The sequence below is a fragment of the Musca autumnalis genome, unplaced genomic scaffold (assembly GCF_047663935.1).
Source record: "Musca autumnalis isolate F117 unplaced genomic scaffold, ASM4766393v1 scaffold_4, whole genome shotgun sequence".
Classification (NCBI taxonomy): domain Eukaryota; kingdom Metazoa; phylum Arthropoda; class Insecta; order Diptera; family Muscidae; genus Musca; species Musca autumnalis.
In genome coordinates, this window is record NW_027411977.1 from 89,209,449 (window position 1) to 89,232,597 (window position 23,149).

Sequence of the window (23,149 nt, forward strand, 5' to 3'; positions counted from 1 at the left end):
TTCATGCATAATTACTACTCTATTCGAACATTATTCAAACTTCAGTGTATTTCCTGGTTAACTCGCCTTACAAATAATTCTCATTCACTCCGTAAACCCAGATGGATAAGATGTTTAGTTTTCGTCGCTGAATTTGTCGAGTGCTGGAGTTAAACGAAGTACAAGATAAGACGTGTGGCATTGTCCGCAGTCACTTGAACCGAACCTAGCAACAGCCGTCGGCCCTGCGATTCGTTCGCTCCTGTCGACTCGTTCGCTCCTGTCGATTCGTTCGCTCCTGCCGATTCGTTCGCTCCTTGCGATTTGTTCGCTCCTGTCGATTCGTTCGCTCCTTGCGATTTGTTCGCTCCAGCCGATTCGTTCGCTCCTTGCGATTTGTTCGCTCCTTGCGATTTGTTCGCTCCTGCCGATTCGTTCGCTCCTGTCGATTCGTTCGCTCCTGTCGATTCGTTCGCTCCTGTCGATTCGTTCGCTCCTTGCGATCCGTTCGCTCTATTGCCTAACTATACCCGCCTCTTCTCTTTACAGAGTAGCAACCCGAAGACTACCGAGCCGAACTCAACACCCGAAGACTACCGAGTCGAACTCAACACCCGAAGACTAACGAACAGAACTCAACACCCGAAGACTACCGAGCCGAACTCAACACCCGAAGACTACCGAACCGAACTCAACACCCGAAGACTACCGAGCCGAACTCAACACCCGAAGACTACCGAGCCGAACTCAACACACGAAGACTACCGATCCGACAGCAATCCGAATAACGCCGAGCCGTGCGATACGCCAACAACGGGAACTACCGATCCATTGCCAATCCGAGTATTGCCGAGCGAGGGCTGACGATCAGAAGATTGCCGATTTCACTATTTCCGAGCCGAGTGTTATCGACCGACTGTCAGCTACCAAGCCCACCTTCTATCCGCCGATTACCACCTACTTCATACCGACCAACTCGAAGCGAACCCGAGGTTGTTCCCCAACTTTACCAACATATCAACTTATCTCCATATTATCTGAAACTTATGTTTACGAAATTATGTAAATAAAACTCTGAAGCACAGTTCAATCGTGTCTCATCTTACTTAAGGTTTGTGGGTCCTTGAGTCGACCCTGGCAGCGGCTGAGCTAACCTCAGCCTTCGGTAAAACCACTCGTTATAAGTGGCGCCCGAGCAGGGACCTGACAAAAATACGAACAACGGAAAATCTAAACCAGCCGCCAGCGATAATTTGTCCAGGTCTATGAGAAACATGGTTGGTGATTCAGAGAAGGAGGTTAAATCATCGGTACCCGAGAAGCAACACCCAACCATCGTTGAAGAACCAGCAACAGTGCACAAGATGTGTATGTCAGACTTGGATGTCATGAATATAATTCACCGATGGTCACTGAAATTTTCAGGTGACAGCGATCTCGTCGATTTCCTTGAGCGGTTCGAAGAGTTGGCGGAATGTCATTCCATCCCATTCGATCGTCTTCTCCCGTCATTGTTCATCATTTTGGAGGGGAACGCGTTGAAATGGTATCGGGTCAAAAGAGACGAGATCAAATCATGGTCGAAGTTTCGGGCCTAGGCTGAGCGATTTTTCTTGTCTAAGCGATACATGAGCCAAATAGAGCATTCGTTCTACAACCGACGGCAGCACAATAAAGAAAGGGCGAAGGATTATATATTGGCAATGCTGACAACCTCTCGACGACACCCGCAACTACGCAAGATGAACCATTTGGATCGCATTTACGATGGCCTGCGAACAGAATACAGGCACTACGCTAGACGTCAAGATTTTACAACATTGGACGAATTGATGGAGTTAACCGATGACTTCGAAATATTGAAAAGGGATGAAGCCAGACTAGAAAAGCCGCACACCTCCCATATGATTCAAGAGGTTGCAGTGCCCTACGCTCGTGAAACTCACTGCCGGCGCTGCAAACGCCCAGGTCATTTTCGGTTTCAGTGTCGGAGAACTCCCATAAAGTTCTGTTCGCGTTGTGGCAAGGATGACGTACTTTCTCGAGAGTGTAGCTGCGTCAAAAGGGAAACAATGAATTCGGAGACGAATACTTCCTCACGAGACAGTCGATATTTTATCCCAGTATCAGTGGAAGGGATAAAGGTCAATGCGCTCATCGACACGGTGTCATCGCTTAGCTACATCGACCAGAAATTGCGACAAATGTTGCAGCCGGGTACGTCAAAAAGAGCTATCCAGATGGCAGATCATAGGCTTGCGGAGTGTGAGACCGATACTCGGTTACGAGTACAGTATCGAGGAAAAATGTCAAATCTTTTTGTTACGGTAATCCCAACTCTAGCCGAGCCGCTTGTATTAGGGATGGATTTCCTGGCAGAGAGAAGTTGCAGTCTGACCCTTGATGGAGAGACCGTGTTAACATTCATGGCCGAGCGGCACACGGATTCCATTCACCCCGTTGTATCCCTCTCCAATCAGGAATGTTTAAAAACCCAGACAAACCCAAACCAAACCGGTCCATGGAAAACGCGTCAAAATCTGATGTTGTAACCAAACCAACAAAGATCAGAAACAGCAAACCATCTCGGAGCCCAATTCGCAACGTTCCTAAGAAAGCCGACGATCACCAGCACAAGGAGGGCGCAAAAACTGGACACAACTGGCAAGTCAGAATTAAATGTCTTCATCCTAATGTTCTCAAGCCAAATCGGACATCACCGCCCGCAGCAGAGAACCCACAGGTACTAGGGCCAATTGTAAAGATATCGTCGCGGAATACGGATAGTCACGAAATTAGTTCAGCGGGTGATCGAAAATGGAACCGACTTAACTCAAGCTCTCCCACGGGGAGTTAACTACTCCTGCCCATAAAAGCAAAAAAAAAAAAAAAAAACAATATATAGGGAGAAAAAAAAACATACCTTATATGTTTTTTTACGAAGTAAGGGGGGGATGTAACGTGACCATTACATTACCAAACCGCCTCTCTGACATTACAACCAGTATCAATACAAAAATACCTTATTTGTGCATGCATAATCCCAACTTCATGCATAATTACTATTCTATTCGAACATTATTCAAACTTCAGTGTATTTCCTGGTTAACTCGCATTACAAATAATTCTCATTCACTCCGTAAACCCAGATGGATAAGATGTTTAGGTTTCGTCGCTGAATTTGTCTAGTGCTGGCGTTAAACGAAGTACAAATAAGACGTGTGGCATTGTCCGCAGTCACTTGAACCGAACCTAGCAACAGCCGTCGGCCCTGCGATTCGTTCGCTCCTGTCGATTCGTTCGCTCCTGTCGACTCGTTCGCTCCTGGCGATTCGTTCGCTCCTTGCGATTTGTTCGCTCCTGTCGATTCGTTCGCTCCTGGCGATTCGTTCGCTCCTTGCGATTTGTTCGCTCCTGCCGATTCGTTCGCTCCTTGCGATTTGTTCGCTCCTGCCGATTCGTTCGCTCCTGTCGATTCGTTCGCTCCTGTCGATTCGTTCGCTCTATTGCCTAACTATACCCGCCTCTTCTCTTTACAGAGTAGCAACCCGAAGACTACCGAGCCGAACTCAACACCCGAAGACTACCGAGTCGAACTCAACACCCGAAGACTAACGAACAGAACTCAACACCCGAAGACTACCGAGCCGAACTCAACACCCGAAGACTACCGAGCCGAACTCAACACCCGGAGACTAACGAACCGAACTCAACACCCGAAGACTACCGAGCCGAACTCAACACCCGAAGACTACCGAGCCGAACTCAACACACGAAGACTACCGATCCGACAGCAATCCGAATAACGCCGAGCCGTGCGATACGCCAACAACGGGAACTACCGATCCATTGCCAATCCGAGTATTGCCGAGCGAGGGCTGACGATCAGAAGATTGCCGATTTCACTATTTCCGAGCCGAGTGTTATCGACCGACTGTCAGCTACCAAGCCCACCTTCTATCCGCCGATTACCACCTACTTCATACCGACCAACTCGAAGCGATTCCACCCGAGGTTGTTCCCCAACTTTACCAACATATCAACTTATCTCCATATTATCTGAAACTTATGTTTACGAAATTATGTAAATAAAACTCTGAAGCACAGTTCAATCGTGTCTCATCTTACTTAAGGTTTGTGGGTCCTTGAGTCGACCCTGGCAGCGGCTGAGCTAACCTCAGCCTTCGGTAAAACCACTCGTTATACATTACAAAATATTAAGTCGCATAATTCTAACTCGAATATCTGACTCGGTCATTGACACACTCCGATAGAAGCAGTTTGGATTCAGAGAGAATCGTTCCTGTGCACAGTGGATCCACCCATTGGCCAAAAATAAAAAAATTAATGTCAAAATTTTGGTACAACATCTGGCAACACTGACAGCTATGACATGGACCTTTTTAAAAATATATTAGTTTTTCTTTCATTCGAACGCGATCTTCTTAAGAATAGCTTCAAAAGTCGCAACATTTGACTAATATTTTTTGTTGTGACTACAACCTATATTTTTAGTGCAAGTAAATATATTCAAAATATCGCGAAACTAATACGTATAGCAAAATATTATAGTGGATTTTGAAGGAGGAGGCAATAGCTTAATTTTCATTAAAAAAATAGTGTTTTAGCTTGTTGTGGAATTCTAGTTAGCTGCATATTTTCTTAGTGTATTTTGTAATGCTAATTCGATCATATACTTAAATTTGACCTAAGGTTTAAGTCATGATGCCCAACAGTGCCCACCTCGGCAATAATTTTCCAAAGTAGGTCATCGGTTTAAGATTATTCAGTATTAAAATCAGCTGCCATCTAGTGCCAGACTATAAATGGTGGGTCGCTGACTAAAGCTGCCCTAGAATAGGGTTTCTATGGATTTATTAGCGTATAACTATTTTATCTGCCCACGTACATTAACATAATTGGCATCAGTGGAATATACTAGTACGTCGTAACATACCGCAAAATTCTCAATTTAATCAAGGCCATGTATACCGACTACACAATGGAAAATTATCAGATCCTTTGAGGTAAAAAAGGGGTAAGACAAGGATATATTATGTTACCAATACTTTTCATCCTTGTCACCGACAATGTAATGCGTTGAGCTTTGAATGGCAAACGTGGAATCCAGTGGGCACCGTTTAAACACCTGGAATACTTTGAATACGCTGATGGTGGATGTCTACTGAGCCAAGTAAATAGTCATCTGCAGGAAAATATCAACTCTATTAAAAATGAGTTGCGTTCATTCGGGTTCGAAATCAACATCGCAAAAACTAAGTCCATGCCGGTAGGCTATGGAGAGAAATCTGATTCACACATCTGCATTGACGACATTGTTGACATCGAATTTGTGGACAAATTCAGTTACCTTGGTAGCCAAATTATGATAAAGGGTGGAACTGATGAAGACATGAACTTTCGATTACATAAAGCAAAGGCTGATTTCGGCATGCTTCAGCCTATTCGGAGATACCGACAAATCTCAATATACACACAAGCTTTTTATACCACACGAGTTCAATAGACGAACCGCATTCGGAATGTTGAACTATTGAACATCAACAATCATATTGCGGCTCCCTTTGAGGTCTGTCAAAGAAAATGGCATTGGATGAGCTACGAAGACCTGCCGAAAACATTGCTCGTCAAGCGCTTCCTCGGAATCCACAAGGTATAGGCCGGCGTGTTGGTGCACCAGCTAAATCGTGGAGAAGGTCGATCGACGCCGAACTACAAACTATTCATGGAATGACGTCAGTCAAGCATGGCACAACAGAGCTCGACATAAAAGAATGGCCCTATGCTCCACAAGGAGTGAAGGATAACAAAAGAAGAAGATCTTTACGTTAGTAGTCTTTCTAGTAATATAAGGAGACTATAATAACGTTAAGCACGAGTCTATCCATTTTCACATATAGAACTAGGCATTTGCTCTATCTACTGCTTCAATTCCAGAGTAACATCAGCAGTTGGAGTTTTGTCATCACTACTGTGGCTCATGGTATTCAACGAAATACTCAAGGAATAAACTTCGTATCAAAACTAGCACATATCGCTAATTTACATAAAGAATGACACATCCCAAAAAATCCAGCTTCGAGATAAACGTGTTTTAAGATGGCGATTGAAAGTTGACTTCCCAACATAAAAAGATTATTACAAAGAGCTAGCCAGATATCAGTGCTAAATTTCTGTTCAGGATCAATCATGATTTGAAGTGTTTTAGTGCTTCATAGACTCAAAAAGCTTTTTTTGTTGGTTTATGCGAATTTCATAATTAATAAGCTATAACTCGTTGACTTTTAGAGATATCCGCATGAAAATTTGGCACAAGATGTAGGAGAACTTTTAGAAAGGATAGAAATTGCTAACTCAGAAAACGCATGTTTTGAGTTATGATACTCTTTGAGTGAATGAGCGATATGATGATGACTGATAATCGAAATCAGTGGAAAATTCAAACAGACTCTATCGGACCAGTCAAGCTCCAGTCAAGTTAAATGTAGGGGCTCACCAAAACGGCCTGGGCGTGAACTCTTCAAATACAAAACTGGTCATTGTCACGAATAAGAGGAAAATCAACACATTCAATCTGCCAACGCACGATGTTTCCATGGAAAACTCTTCAGAGGTCAAGTATGGACAAGAAGAGTCAATAAACGCGCGCCAAGAGAGAACTGATAGTACTGTATACGTGCAAGAACTCCATAGGCAAGAGTGCCTGGGTGTGGGAGGCCTGCCCACAATAATTTTGTTGCAGAGATTCTCAGGGTGATAACATCGACAACATTTTGTTGTGCTGATGTACCGGTAAAATCTTCGCCTCATTATGAAGAGGCGTGGTGTCATGTCAGACAACCAATTACAGTCCTCTGGGTGGGATTCTGACAGTTTTATGAACATTCTCCCACTACGTAGTGCTAATGTTTACATACCGCAGTGGCGCCGCATAGTTTACCACTGACCGGAGGTCAAGAAGGTTTCGCTCACATCGTTAAAAATAACAACCTGTTTACAATCGCATGGCAGCGGGTTTTTTTTTATTTCGGATTGATCCGAAACCATAGTGTTTCAAACAACAACAACAGCCTCGCTATCATCCTTTTTTCCAGATTTAAGAGTGATTTAACCGTTGCCCACAATTAACTCTATCCTGTAGCAATGCAATAAGTTTCAGGTGGTCTAGGAACTTTTTCCGCTTATGCTCACCTAATAGCCCGGTGATTTCAAGTGTAAGTTAACTAACTCTTGGGTCAACAGGCTTCGTACGACATAGCATAACACGCCCATTTGCTAGTCCATTGCCCTGCAGCTTTGATGATGTACCGGAAAATTCTCTCAGCTATCCGAGGGTCTGAAGTATTGGTAAATTCGCTGAACCTTTGCCACTCAATTTGTTCATGGTTCAGAAAAGTACGGCTGTTAGAGGTTATAAAGTCGGGGGATCTGTTAACGGAAGGTGACCGAGCCAAGCAAAATGACGAGTTGCCAGAATAAGTAATTTATCAGACTGGGTGCCGCAATGGTGATGGCAATCTCATCTCAGGCAATATCCTCTTATTCTCGTAGGAACATTTCATTTACCGTGCAAAACGTAGAGCTATCAATTTGCTCCGCCAGAGCTATACCCTTTGGTCATTGCAAAGGACGATAAGTCATTCAATACATGGGTTACTTTCGGCGTGACAGTGGCAGATCAGAAGAGGTGTGCGTGTTATTTTAATTGTGACCCTAAAAGTGACAAGGGGAAGAGGAGTATTCTACGCCAAATAATATCCTCTCAACCGAGGAAATACCACCAAAATTTCCTATCAGAGTTGTTGCAAATGGTAATGTTGCTCAATGGTATTGCTGAAGTAACTGGATGACAAGTGTCCTCAATTTGTCGTTAGTCACCAATATTGCCCCGCTGCTGGAAACAGTCAGGCCAAAGACCCTAGAGATACTACTTCTCCCTTTATGATGGGCTGTCTCCCAGTTTGCCCAACATCAGCATGCATCCGGAAAATGCATAGCAGCATAACAACATTACACGCCATATCCACACATATCATTCGATGACTGAACCAGAACAAGTCGTGTAAATGAATAGTTATGGTGGCTCTTGACCTATCGAAGCCCTTCGATACCGTGAACCATGCCAGGCTATTAGATGACATAGAGAATACTTTCCTACAGCCGTGTTCGAAGTCTAAGGAAGTTCCTCAAGGTGGGGTGACGTCGGACGGAATAGAGATCGTAGAGCATGTACTATCTTGGTATCGTGTCCTATCGGTCGATGACATATGTGATAGGTTAAATATTTACAAAGCTGATTTAATAGCAGATGAATATCACAAATGTGAAAATCCACGACAACACTGTTTACCATCTGGACAGGCGGCATGAGACTCCCCCTAAACATATTAGTCGATGGTGTCCTGATTCCGACCACTAACCACCCCAAGATATTGAGTGTAATGTACGATAGGATGTTTAAATAGTCCACGACAGCTAAAGCTATTTGCTCCAAGATCAGAAGTGGAGACAAGGACTTCAAGTCGCTGGATGAATATTCAACATCTACATGAGGAGGCGATGATATTACCGGCACAAGATCAGCACAACAAGATGTTGTCGATGCAGTACCTTCTTGGGTTTTATCGCCGTGAGTATCCCTGACACAATCTTGTGGACAGTCTTCCCCTACCCTGGCATATCAGCAGAGATCTTCATGATATAAAAAGAGAGTGAGAGGTCCAGAGGCTCAGGATAACATTAGGCTTGGATAACATTAACATTGATATAGTTGTGCAGGCAGTTCAAAGACACAGAGTGAATGCCGAACGTGGAGAACAGCACCCATCAATCGAAGCAGAAGAACGCCACCTGCCAAGTTATACACGAGTGGTATTAGCATTATTGAGACCTGGATTGGGATCGATATACAGGGAACCTCAAATGTCAAATTACGGGTAGTTCCGTCAATCAATGTACCTAAGACCCTCAAAGTACCGAAAATCGGGGGTTATACCACAACATGGACCGATGTTGACGATATTTAGTGAAGAATTTTTGCCAGTTCGGTTAAAAATTTTATCTAAAATCTTCAAAATACCGAAAATCAGGAGGTACCGGTATATGGGGGCTATATCAAAACATTGGCCTATGTTGACGATTTTTGTTGAAGAACATTCGCGACCTCTGAGAACCTCAAATGTCAAATTACAACTAGTTCGGTTAAAAATTGTAGCTAAAATCCTCAAAATACCGAAAATCGGAGGTACAGTTATATGGGGACAATACCAAAACAAGGACTCATGCTGACGATTTTTGGTGGAGAAGTTTCGTGACCACTAAGAATCTCAAATGTCGAATTACAGCTAGTTCGGCTAAAAATTGTAGCAAAAATCCACAAAATACCGAAAATCGGGAGGTACCGTTGGTGAAGATCTTTCGTGACCTCTGGGAACCTGAAATGTCAAATTACAGCTATTTGGGTACAAAATTGTAGCTAAAACCCTCAAAATACCGAAAATCGGGAGGTACCGTTGTCAAGATAGGTCCACACATTGATATAGCAATGTGTGGACCTATCTTGTCAATTTTTGGTGGCAAAGTTTTGTTACTGCAGGGAACCTAAAATGTCAAATTACGGGTAGTTCCGTCAAACAATCTACCTAAGACCCTCAAAATACCGAAAATCGGGTGGTACCGTTATATGGGTGCTATATCAACACATGGACATGTTGATGATTTTTGGTGGAGAACTTTCATGACTACAGAGAACCTCAAATGTAAAATTACAGCTGGTTCGGTTAAAATTGTAGCTCAACATACCGAAAATCTGGAGGTGTCGTTATATGGGGACTATACCAAAACATGGACCTGTTTTGACAATTTTTGTGGAGAAGGGTTGGAACCACTAACAACCATAATTATCAAAGTACAGCTCGTTTTGATAAAAATTGTAGCTAAAATCCTCAAAATACCGACAATCGGGAGGTACCGATATATGGGGGCTATACCAAAACATGTACCTATGGTGACAAATTTTTAGTGGAGATATTTTGCGACCACTGGGAACTTCAACTGTTAAATTACAGGTAATTCCAGCTAGAAAGGCATATAAATACGATCCTTGGGATGGTTCATGTTCAGCACTATAATGGAGAATGAAGTTGAATATCATATGTCAATTGGATGGGCAAAGAAAAGATTGGCGTGGTTAAAAAGCTACAATAATTTGGCCTTATAGTCAAGACAATTCATCAATTTGGATGAAAAATCAAATTCACAATGTGTTTTACATCACATAGTATTAATTATTGAATACACATACCTATAATAATCATACAGTCCATCGATTTCAGTTCTCGTTAATTTCGAATAGAATTGTTGCAATAAATCCAATGTATTCTTTCCTTTTCCAGGATTTTGCCATTCCGGCGCTATTATTTGCTTCAAACCAGTCTTATCGATCAGATACAGTTGATCCTCTTCCAGGGTTTCAAATTTTAATATAACATCAAAATGTATTAGGCACGGCGTACAAAATCTTGTATATGAAACAAAATGCATGTCCAAATAGTTGTCATGCTTGATTTGATCCAATAGCCAACGTACAAATTCTTGGAATGTCGGATATTTCGGTGGCTTTAACTGCAGACTCTGTTGGAAGGGAGGAAAGAAAGACATATTGTTATAATTTTCAATTAATTTTTTATAGTATGTACATATGTATGTTCTACTAACCTTTTTTCTATAAGTTCGTACTATTTTACGGCCGAACTTGTCGTGTAGTGAGTGGGGTATGGCATATACAAATTTATCGCGATAAGCGCTCAATAGCCTCTCGAAAGGATGACGGGCTATTAAAAAGGTCACTGAATTGTTTTGTGCCTCGTGTAGCTGTTGGTGTTGTCGAGTTTTTGGGTGGGCAGAAGAAGGCGAAATAAATGAGGAAAATAAAAAATGTCAGTAAAGAATAATAAAGGGTAATTAAGAGATAATTTACTTTTAAGAGCTTTTACATTTACAATATTAATGAACTGTCAAAGGGTAGTTTGAGTGGATAAAAATGCACAAAAATAGTTAATGTAGAGGAGGAGGGAGGGAATGGATTTAACTTAATGATAATGGATTTAAGGGCTAATAGTTAACAGTGGTATTTAAATAAAAAGACAGATTTTTTTTTTGCAAATCAGATAATGAAATAAGAAAATAATGTTTAAAAATATATGTATATGTATATACTTGTAGCCTATCGCAAAATCTGGCTGATTCTTTTTTATTCGTTTTATGAAAACGTATCTTCTTACCTCTTCTAGCGTAACTCTTGGATAACGTTCTCGCGCTAAATGTAAAAATATCTCTTTGGTTTTGCGCAAAAACTCCGGTGAATATCCAGCCAAAACATTAAAATTATACATCCATGATGAAGATGCAGCTTTGAAAACATTGCACCTGCGGATAAGAGATACACTTCTTAATATTTGTCGTGTTTTGTGTTTACTTTCCATTTTATATTTACCATATGATGTGATGCTTTTTATTAACTAGAAATTCCCAAGGATTGGGCTTATGCCAGGAATCGTTGCCTACAAAAAGAAATGTGACAATAATTATAAAACAAGGTCCACATAACCATTGAAAATATTAATTACTTTATACTTTTATAAAATTAATCAAAGTATCAAGGCTAGCAAGTAACCTAGCTATTTTAAACTATAAAATTCAAAAGTTGTATTAAGTGACCCTACAAAATTTTGAGTTGCTTATTCTAAAATTGGCGTTTCTCTGAGTGTGTATTGGAAAATGAGCGTTACAATCCTCTAATTCCAAACTGCTTGGCAGCTTAAAGAAGTAAAATCCATTGAACTTCTTATTCAAGTATCAATCACTTTCGATCAGCTGAAGAATTTACAAAATGTATAAGAAAAAGGAAATGTCGAGTTACTTATAGAACTCAAACTATGATTTTTTTGTAAAAAACGTTCTAAGAGCTCTTAGCAGATCTTTCTGCATGGATAATTTCAATTCCAAGTGAATTACTTATGCATGTCCCGAATATTATACAATGATATTAGGAATAAATGTAGCGGTGAAATATACAATAATGACCATGTATCTGTTCTTAATCGTTGGCATAAGCGAGTAATATGTGGCTTAGTGTTATGACTTTTTGACATTTTTTCTCAAAAATGATTTCCTGTAGTGAGAATGAATGAACTTTTGCCTATTAATACCTAAAATAACATTCATTCCACTTTATTATAAAAACAAGTGTGAAAAGGTTATAGTCGGTACATTGCCGACTATGTGATACCCTACACCACTACCCCTGTGCATAATCTTTTCACTCGAAAACATTTCTTTTACGGAGATACGAAAGTTTTTCACCTATCTGGCTTTTATACCAAATGACTTAAGGCGAACTGAACCAAAATAATTAATATTTAGTTTTATATTTGACTACTCTCGACATCACCAACGTCAATTGGCTTCTATCTCTGTGAGAAAATTTCGTGATGATCCGATCAAAATTCCGACCTATAGTGTGATTGCAGAAAAAGTGGAAAAAAGGGATGAATTACCGACTATTGCGATATCTCTATTATTTGACCACCTACGCCAACCTAATTTGCATAATTTTAAAGACGGGATTTTCTACTTTCTTAGTCAGGCTTTGCTTTAAGAAGGTCCCCAATCATTATTATTAAAATCGCAAAAATTAAAAGTTGGGTTCTATTAGCGACTATTGCGATATCATCGTTGTGTGACCACCTACGACAACCTACGTTACATCGTTTCAAAGGTGATATTTTCTAATTTCAGTGACAAGTTTTGCTTTTTATATACCCCTTATAGACGCTGAGATATTTACAATATTTAGACTTTTTCTCCAAATAACTTTTTTGCTCATTCCGACCCCTAATTATTATCCGACCATCACCAAAATCAATAGGCTTCTTCCCCCCTGGACCCCCATCAACACCCAAAATTTCGTGACGATCCGATCAAAATTGCGACCTGTAGCGTGATTTCCAAAAAATGGAAAAATGGTATGTATTACCGACTATTGCGATATCTCCGTTAGTTGGTCACCTAAGCCGACTTGGTTGCATCATTGTAAATATGGGATCTTCTACTTTCATAGCCAGGGTTTTTATTGGAAAGTCCCCAACCAAAGCTGTGATATGCGTCATTATAATTAAAATTGCAAGAATGAAAATTTGGGTTTTATTTGCGACTATTGTAATATCTTCGTTGTTTGATCACCTACGAGAACTTACTTTACATCATTAGAAAGGTGATATTTTCTACATTTATTTTCAGGTCTTGCTTTTGGTATACCCCATATAGAAGCTGAGATATTCGCTTTGGAAAAAAACGTTGTCTTTTTATTCACATACGTTTTTTGCCCATTCCGACCCCTGAATATTATCCGACCATCACCAAAATCAATAGGCTTCTTCTCCTCCGGGACCCTCATCAACACCCAAAATTTCGTGACGATCCGATCAAAATTGCGACCTGTAGCGTGATAACAAAGTTTAGATGGACAGACGGACGGACTGACGGACGGACACACATATCCAGATCGACTCAGCTCGTCGAGACATTCATTTTGGTATATATAAGTATGGGTCTACGACCATTATTTCGATGCGTTACAATCTTTTTGGGCAAAACCAACTTATAATACCGTCCCCACATAGTGGTGTAGGGTATAAAAAGGTTCCGCACAAACCAATTTGAATTTTTATACCCTCAGCATTTATGCTAACGAGGGTATATACACTTTCATACGGGCAAAATGTGCCTCATCGAAATAATGGTTTTGACCCCAAGTATGTTTGGACGAAATCCGTTTCAGACAATTTGGAGTTGATTTAGCCATGTCCGTCCGTCTGTCTGTCTGGCTGGCTCTCGAACGGATGAACCGATTTGGATTTGGGTTTCGCAATATGTTGTCCAAACTTAGTATAACTTCGAAGATGGGTTATATAGGTCCACTCCTTCCGGTACCTCCCCTAAAAAAGTTCGAAAATTTTCGGAAAATTTGTGCGCACGATAACTCTTGGAGGGAGTAACCGATTTGGTCCATACTTTGAACACCGTGAAGTTTCTACCAAACTTAGATGATGTTCCAATATGGATTCAATCGGTCCACGCCTTCGGGTACCTCCCACACAAAATTTCGGAAAAAGTTCAGTTTAGGACCTGCTTTCGAATTGTTTTGGTTTTTGTTGTAACAACTTAAATTCACGGCCCCCCATACGGCGGCACAAGTTTCATCAGGGGCAAAACCATACTTCCTGAGAAAATAGCCTGAAAGGTTAAAAAAAAACTGTATGACACCGTGTGTGGTGGTTGGACCTCAAGATAACTCTCGAACGGCAGATCCGATCCAAAATTTGGCCTTCAAAATATTTTGTTCAAACTTAGTTTAAATTCGAAGATAAGCCATATCGGTTCACTCCTTCAGGTACCTCCCCCACAAAAGTTCAAAAATGTTTGGACAAATTGTGCGCACGATAACTCTTGAAGAGAAGGACCGATTTGGTCCATACTTTACGCATCCTAATATATCTACCAGATATAGATCAGGTTTTAATATGGACTATATTTGCCCATTCCATCGGGTACCACACACACAAAATTTCGAATAAGTTTACTTTAAGACCTTCTCTTGACTAACTTTGATTTCTGTTGAAGCTACTTGCAATCGCTGTCTCAATTACAACGGTAAAACTTTTTTCAGTGGCGAGTCCATACTTCTTGGGAAAACAGCCCGAAAGTTGAAAAAAACCCTATGGCACCATATGTAGTAGCTGGAGAGCACAAGAACTCACGAGCTTTTTTGGTCTAAAACTTGGCCTTCGTCATATTTTGTCGAAACTTAGTTTAACTTCAAAAATGGCCCATATCGGTCCTCTCCTTAGGATACCTCCCCCACAAAAGTTCAATATTTGTGTCCATGTGCAGTTTAGGGTTTGTTCGGAGATCCTTTGCAAATTTATACCGATGATGTTTTTTGTGGTCCTGTTTACAGCCATGTTTTCCGTGGACAAGTCCATGCTTCCTGGCATACTGGTCCAACAGGTGTACGATAACCCACTGAAATGACTACTGGGCGCGATATCTATCGTAAAGTTATGACTCTCAAAATAAGATCCACTTCCGTAATGCACTATGTCGGTCCATTCTCTCCTAGGTAAAATTTTTGAACTTTAATCCTAATCAAATGTTCAAAAAGACCCTAATACAGACCCGAAATACATTCGATCTGTCCGTAGATGAAAGTTCCAATTCACACAGGCTGAGGGTGTATCTCTGTCGGCAAAGCCGACTGATACTTTTTTACTTGTTTTTTTTTTATTCTATGAAATAAAAAAGATATTCTCAAAAAGCTATTTCCTGTTGCACGAATGGATGGTCTTTTACCTATTAAAGACTAAAATAACTTTTATTCCACTTAAATTTTAAGAAAGGTCCCGCACAATGATATATGAAATAAAGTGATATACAATATAAAATGATATATATGGTATAATACGATGATAGAAATAGTGAGAAACCAACAGTTATGTCACTTTAGGTATGTCGTGTGCCCCTATACCTTGTTTTCAGTTAAATATCTGCTCACAGTGACTTCACAAAATTTTCAAAAGCTCTGAAAAACAAAAACTTTAAAAGCTTTTTGTGCCGAAGCTTTTGTTATCGAATCACTTTATAATTAAGATTTTATGTAATCTTAGGTAAAAACTCATCAAACTATCATACAGGGATATGAGGTAGTAACAATGTTATAACCCTAATGTGGCTCTTAGTGTATATTGTGACTTTATACCCATACTCCCATTATTATAAGTCTTCGTTTGTTATAGTTTGGATTTTATGTACAGATTTATAGCGTTCCGGCTAACTTTAAGTTAAAATTGATCAATACATTTCAAGGAGGGCCATCTTGGGAATAACTTTTAATGTGAAAATTATACATTTAATGCCTCCAAATTGGTTTATTTTGCGTTTCCAAATCCGTCCAATAGTAAAAGAAAACATATAATAATGTCCTTTAGCCTTTTAGGCTAACGTGGGTATATAAGGTATCAAGTTCAAAAACGGGGCTTTGTAATAGTTTGTCCAATATAAGCACATTTTCTCTGGTAAGCGTCTATATATTCACGCTCTTCTATGGAAAGATGCTATGTGGGTCCCATTTCTTCTGGAAAAGGTCTATATATTCACCCCCTGAAAGGTTCTAAATAAGCCCCCATTTCTCGGGAAACGCTGCATAGAAGTAAATTTTTCTCGGGAAAGGCTTTGAAGAAGCACGCTTTCCTCCGGAATGGCTTTAGAAAGCACCCTATAGAAGAACCGAAAAGGCTCTATAGAACAACCTTTCCTCTGTATAATCCCTACAAACACCCTTTTCAACGCTTTTAAGCATCCTTTCCTCTGGTTTATATGTCCCATTCCACAGCTATGACCAAACTTTTTAAAAGCATTATATCGTGTGCGCAAACACACGGTTACGTTGTTGTTGTTTAATGCATACTGTATAGACGCTTCTGCAATGCGTTGATGGTATGCAAGCAACCTTTCCTATGGAAATATGTAGTCTATTTAAGCACCCTTTCCTAGAGAAAGGATCCATATAAGCACCGTTTCCTAGATAAAGCATCCGTATAAGCACCCTTTCATAGAGAAAGGATCCGTATAAGCACCATTTTCTCTATTATGGGAAGTTATTATATGGGAAGTTTTTATACAAGCACCCTTTCCCAAGGAAGGTTTTTAAACAAGCGCCCTTTCCTAAGGAACGTTTTTATATAAGCACCCTTTTTTAAAGAAATTTTTATGTAAGCACCCTTTCCTAAGGAAAGTTTTTATACAAATACCCTTTCCTATGGAAAGTTTTTGTATAAACACCCTTTCCTAAGGACATTTTTTATATAAGCACTCTTTCCTAAGGGAAGTTTTTATATAAGCACCCTTTCCTAAGGAAAGATTTATATACGCACCATTTCCTAAGGAATGTTTTTATATAAGTACACTTTCCTAAGAAAAGGGCCTCTATAAGCACACTTTTGTCTATTATGGGTCCATATAGGCACCCCTTCCTAAGGAAAGGGTCCATATGACCACCATTTCCTAGCGAAAGAGTTCTATAAGTATCCTTTCCTAGAGAAAGGGTCTCTCTATGCATCCTTTCCTCGGGAAAGGATTTTTAGAAGGGTAAAATTCCAACTTTAGTGCATTAGAACTTTTAGGGAACATTATGGAACAAGGTTTGGTATTCGCAGGAAGATGCCCGAGTGTGTCTTCTACTTTTGTATACGCCCCGTTCCGTCCGTTCAACACTTTTTTAAATTTATTGAAATTACATGCGTAAAAATTTGTGTTTTCTCTATACCGTTTCTCATATTAATTACAGCTTTTTTTACACAAATCGAAATTTTTTTTAGTATATGAGTTTTAGGAAAATGCAAGGAGTATTTTTTTTAATTTTTGAAAAAGTTTTTAATTTGTTGAATATTTTTTTTTAAAAAAATATTCAGAAATGTTTTATATTATGAGTTTTCAAGGAGTATTTATTTAATTTTTGAACAAATTCAAAATTTAACTGCGGAGTCTTTTTTGAGTCGCTTGTATGATCATAAAGGGACTCGAAAATGACTCCCTGTAATTATTAACAAGTAAGAACGCCGTTAAGTTCGCCGAGCCGAACTTATTATACCCTCCACCACAAATTGTATTGAAGTAAAATGGAATAATTAGTTTCCTTTCGTGTATAAAGAAGACTTAATACTAAATTTTAGCAATTTCGGTAAAACAATGTGAGGCACCGTTCTATGGGGGCTATTTCAAAACGTCGATTTATACCGACAAATTTCTGACGGAAAGTTTTTAGACTCAAAGAAGACTAAATACCAAATTTCCTATCTTTCGGTAAGAAAATGTACCAAAAACTTAAAAAATACCGAAAATCAAGAAGTACGCTTCTGTGGGGATATAGGAAGTCGTGGACCTATACTGATAATACTCTTCTGGAATATTTTATAACTCTTGGAAGACTAAATAACGAATTTCAGCCATTGGGAGGTACCGTTCTAAGGGGGCTATATCGAAACGTGGACCTATACCGACGAATTTTAGTCGGAAATGGGGCGTGGACCTATACAAACAAATTTTTGGCGAACAGATTTATATCACATTGAAGACTAAATACCAAATTTCAGCCATTTTGGTGAAATATTGAAGCCACAACCTTCAAAATGCGGAAAATCGGGAGTTACCTTTCCATGGGGGCTATATGAAGGCGTGGACCTATACCGACAAATTTAAAGGGGAAGTTTGAGTACCCCCATTGGAAGTCTAAATACCAAATTTCAGCCATTGAGGCCACAACGTTCAAAATACCGAAAATCGGGAGGTACCGTTCTATGAGGGCTATATGAAGGCATGGACCGATGCCGACAAAGTTCTGGGGGGACGTTTTATACCGCCAACGAAGACTAATAACTGGTTTATACTTATGCTCCGAAATCCACTGGATTTCACGAAATCCTGAAATACACCCTGTTGTTTACACTTATTTTTTGTGGATTTCAAACATATCACAATAATCAAGGTAGATGCATATGTGCAACTGATCGAACATAAATTTTCAAAACAAGATGTTGTAAATTGAATTAGTCATCAAAAATGTACGACAATATAGAAATTTACAACTTTATTTCCAAAATTATCGTAAAATTCTCTATATATCGTATCAATTGTGTATAGTAGTAACAAATGAAAAAATAAAAAAGATTTTATCGTTGAGCTGTGTTCAGAACCTGCAAATATTACTACTTACAGTAATTTTCCCGTTTAGTGCTAAAAATACGTTCCCATACTCCGAAATCTAGCAAGACTTACACTTCTCTTTAAACAAAAATAACGCCGAATAACAACCTCCTCCTGTTTTCTGCCTTACAATGTGGGCTTAGAAAAAACTAGCGGCATGTTCATTGGCATCTAAATACGATAGCTGATACGTTGATTTTGACATTTCTGCTGGAGTTTTTGCAATTTACGTCATTTTTTCCGTTCCCGTATTTTGTAAGAAATTTGTATGGGGAAGCAATTTATGACAATTCGCTCTTTTTTGTACATTGCCATTAAAAAGTACGGGAACACAATGAAAATAGCATTGTAACAAAGTAATTTAATATTTTTTCACATTGTTGAATCTAAAACCTTCAAAATACCGAAAATCGGGATGTACCCTTTTATGGGGGCTATATTAAGGCGTGGACCGATACCGACAAAATTCTGGGGGAAAGTTTTATACCCCTAACGAAGACTACGTACCAAATTTCAGCCATTTTGGTAGGATAATAAAGCTAAAACCTTAAAAATACCGAAAATCGGGAAGTACCGTTCTATGGGGGCTATATCAAAACGTGGACCGATATATTCAATACCAACCATCCTGCCAGTAATAACAACTTCTGCACCAAATATTGACTCTCTATCTTTAAAATTGGGAGCTGTATCTTGATCTCAACAGACAGACGGACGGACAGACGGACATGGCTAAATCGACATAGAATTTTATGCCGATCAATAATATATATATACTTTATAGGGTATCCGACGAATATTTCGATGTGTTACAAACGGAATGACAAATTTAATTATACCCTCCATATGGTGGAGGGTATAAAAAGAGTTCAATTTAAAATACAACAACAAATGTGTAGCAATCACAAATAAATCATTGATACGTTTAAAATGTGACTATTTTTTCGTTATTTATTGTCACATTTTGATCATCTGAAGATTGAAAAATGTCTAATCAAAAAAGGGTCATGCAGGTGTTTGAAAAGCGATTATAAGTATGTATCTTCTGATCATATTTTGAATAGATATGTGATTAAACACTGATTGTTTTGTTTTATTTTTCTAAGCATAATGGTTTGGTTGTAAATAATTCTCATATACACTTTCTACAAAACTTTGATATAAATGTAATATTGAGAGTATAGACAAACACAACACATGTTCAGGTTTCGCCAAGTGAAATGAAGAAGCAGTATACAAACCACCGAGCAATATAAAGGACAACTAAAAGTCTTAAAAGAAAAGACAACAAAACAAAGAAAACAAACAAAAAACAAAGAAGAATAAGAAGACAATTCTTTAATTTCTTTCGTCTAATAAAACGACTCATAAATGACTCCTTAAAGACTCATTAACGATTATAAAAATGACTTAAAAAATACTCGAAAAAGGGTCCCAAATTAATCAAGAAATGATTAAATGATTAAAACACGACTCGAAAAAGACTTTATACGAGGCCGTTCGGAAACTTCTTAGCCTATCAATGAAAGGGAATAGTTAGTTTTTCAAAAATATTTTTATTTTTCAATATAATCTCCTGTAACTTCAATACACTTAGTCCAACGCTTTTCTTGCAATTCTATCCCTTGATTAAAATAGTTTCAAGGTCTTCAAAATAGTGGTTTACAACTGTAATTGCATCTTCATTTGAGGTAAAACGCTTGCCAGCAAGGAATTTTTTTAGATTTGGGAACAAGTAAAAGTCACTGGGAGCTAAATCAAGAGAATAAGGTGGGTGGTCAAGCAACTCGTACTTTAATTCGTTGATTTTAGCCATTGTTAAAACACTCTTGTGCGCTGGTGCGTTGTCTTGATGAAAAATTATTTTTTTGTGTTGTAAGCCAGGACGTTTTTCTCGAATTTGTACATTTAATTGATCCAAAAGGTTGCAATAGTACTCTGAATTTATTGTTTTATCCTTTTGCAGATAGTCAATCAATAAAATACCTTTGAAGTCCCAAAAAACCGTTGCCATAACCTTACCAGCCGATTGAATTGTTTTTGCCTTCTTTGGGGAACTTCCTCCAGCTTCAGTCCATTGTTTGGATTGTTCTTTTGTCTCTGGAGTATAGTGGTGGATCCATGTCTCATCAACAGTTATGAAACGACGCTTAAAATCCATTTTATTTCGCTTAAAACGATCCAGACAAACTTGAGAAATGTTCATTCTTATGCGTTGTTGATCGACTGTTAACAAATGCGGCACCCATCTTGCAGAAAGCTTTTTCATCGGTAAATGGACTCGATCATTTGAGATGCCCATGATATTAGCAATTTCACGCACTTTTATTCGTCGATCATTTAATACCATATCATGCACTTTGGCTACAATTTCTGTTGTTGTTGCTGTTTTTGGACGTCACTACGTGGTTCATCTTCAATTTTTTACAGTTGCATATGAAGGAGCACTTTCACCTAACACATTCACCATATCATTATGAATTTCTTGTCCCGATAAACCTTTTTTATGTAAATATTTAATGACAGCACGCATTTCTAATTTTTCCATTGTAAAAAAATTGCGGATGCGTCTTTTTTGAACACCTGTTTCTATATGAAGGAGTTGCCAGATCGAAACAAAATTTAACATGTGTTCATAACGGAGATGGAAGTTTCCAAAACACTTTACTTTTTTCTGTCTATACCGCACTTTTTGTTCTAGGCTAAGAAGTTTCCGAACTGCCCTCGTATACCATCAGAAATTGGCCGAAAATGACTCGAAACTAATGCAGAGGAAGACTCATTTGTGATTTGTTTAGAAGAGTCGCCTAAGGTTACGTTTTCCTCCCAACAAAGGAGTCATTTATGATCAGAAAATGAGCTAATATTCCAGCTTTTTAATCGTGCAGTCGGATCAAAAAAGTCTCGAATTTGATTAAAAATTTCTAAAAATGCTGGCTGGGTTTCGTTTGAAAAAAAATGAAGAATGTTTTTTTGTATTTGTATAGCTTACTTACCGAACAAAAAAAAAAAAAAAGGATTATGAAAATATTTTTATCCGTTCAGAAGTTATAGAATTTTGACCAGGAAAAACGATTCTGAACCACTGTGCGGTCCAAATTAATGTTTCAGGAAAATGAGGTTTGACGGATAATTAGTATAACTTTTATCCCTTTTTTCACTTATTTTCGGGAAAGCATCGTAATGAACCGATGAACAACCCATTTGTACCAATGTTTCTAACGCCACGATCTTGCACTCCCATCGACATGAGATTTTTAAGTATCAACATGAACAACTATCGAGGAAGTACAACCTGTGGAGAGTTCTGTCTGCCAAGTTATATCATTTGACAACATGGTTCCTGTGCAAGTCTTAAGCGATACTGTGCTGCAAAACCCACTCAACTAGGAAGAAAAAAAACACGAATTATTCCATCATAAGAAATATGCTAATGCTTTATGACGTTCTACTTCTTATACATTATATAGTGTATGACATTTTCGACTTTTCCAACTTCTTGGCAGTCGAAAACCTAAAATTTCGTCGTTTCAACCATCTCTGATCTACACTGATGAAGAATATAATTCTTGCACAATCGTCCCGAAAGAGACAAGGGAGCATTCTCTCATATCAATAAGTGCACCTTGATTCATATTAGCTCTATGGTATGGAACATACTGCCTATAATCGAGTCCGAACGGCGTCTAGTAGAGACATTTTAAATGACTGATGAATAATATATGTACCTAAAAATACAGTTTTAAATGATTATATATTTGAGTTGCAAACAGAAAAACTACCCTCCATGATATGGAGATATGTATGTATGTAGCTTTATCTCTTTGCTTCCTTAAAAAAGTCAATAAAACATTTATAAAAAATATATTAGAAGAATTTCCGTTCGGAAACAATGTCGGATTTGTGTCACACGACAGTAAATGCCTTATTAATATTTCATATTACATGCTGTATATATTCTGCCCGTATCCACGTACATATGTATGTAGGGGAATGAGGAAGTATTTTTCTTTGTATTCATTGCTTACGGATTTAGGTTAGTTCTCTCAATTTGCATGATGTAACACAAATTCACATACTTATAACGCATACCTGGACAAACATTCATACATAAATGTGGCAAAAAAAAACATGAATATACTTTTTTGTTTCCATTCATAAATCCTTTTGCGAATTCAAATGAACAGGATATTTGCATAAGGCCAATGTGATGATGATGTTGTTACAGTTTTGTAAGTTCTTTTTTTAGCTTTGCAGAACGTATGCCCTACAACAACAATGTGGACGGACAAGGACAAATGAATGTGAGCGTAAGAGTGAGTGTGTGTAA

At 38.7% G+C, this 23,149-nt stretch overlaps 1 protein-coding gene across 19 annotated transcripts in view; it reads right to left on the reverse strand.

The window, feature by feature from the left end:
• LOC141403990 (carbohydrate sulfotransferase 11) overlaps positions 1-23,149 on the reverse strand; it is a 110,449-nt gene that overhangs the window by 1,624 nt on the left and 85,676 nt on the right. For all 19 annotated transcript variants that reach the window (XM_073987151.1, XM_073987142.1, XM_073987147.1 and 16 more), the window contains 4 exons: positions 11,495-11,561; positions 11,283-11,427; positions 10,717-10,872; positions 10,304-10,632 (listed from right to left, as the gene is read on the reverse strand). In XM_073987151.1, coding sequence (XP_073843252.1) covers positions 10,304-10,632; positions 10,717-10,872; positions 11,283-11,427; positions 11,495-11,561 — 697 coding nt within the window. The remainder of the gene's footprint in view (positions 1-10,303; positions 10,633-10,716; positions 10,873-11,282; positions 11,428-11,494; positions 11,562-23,149) is intronic.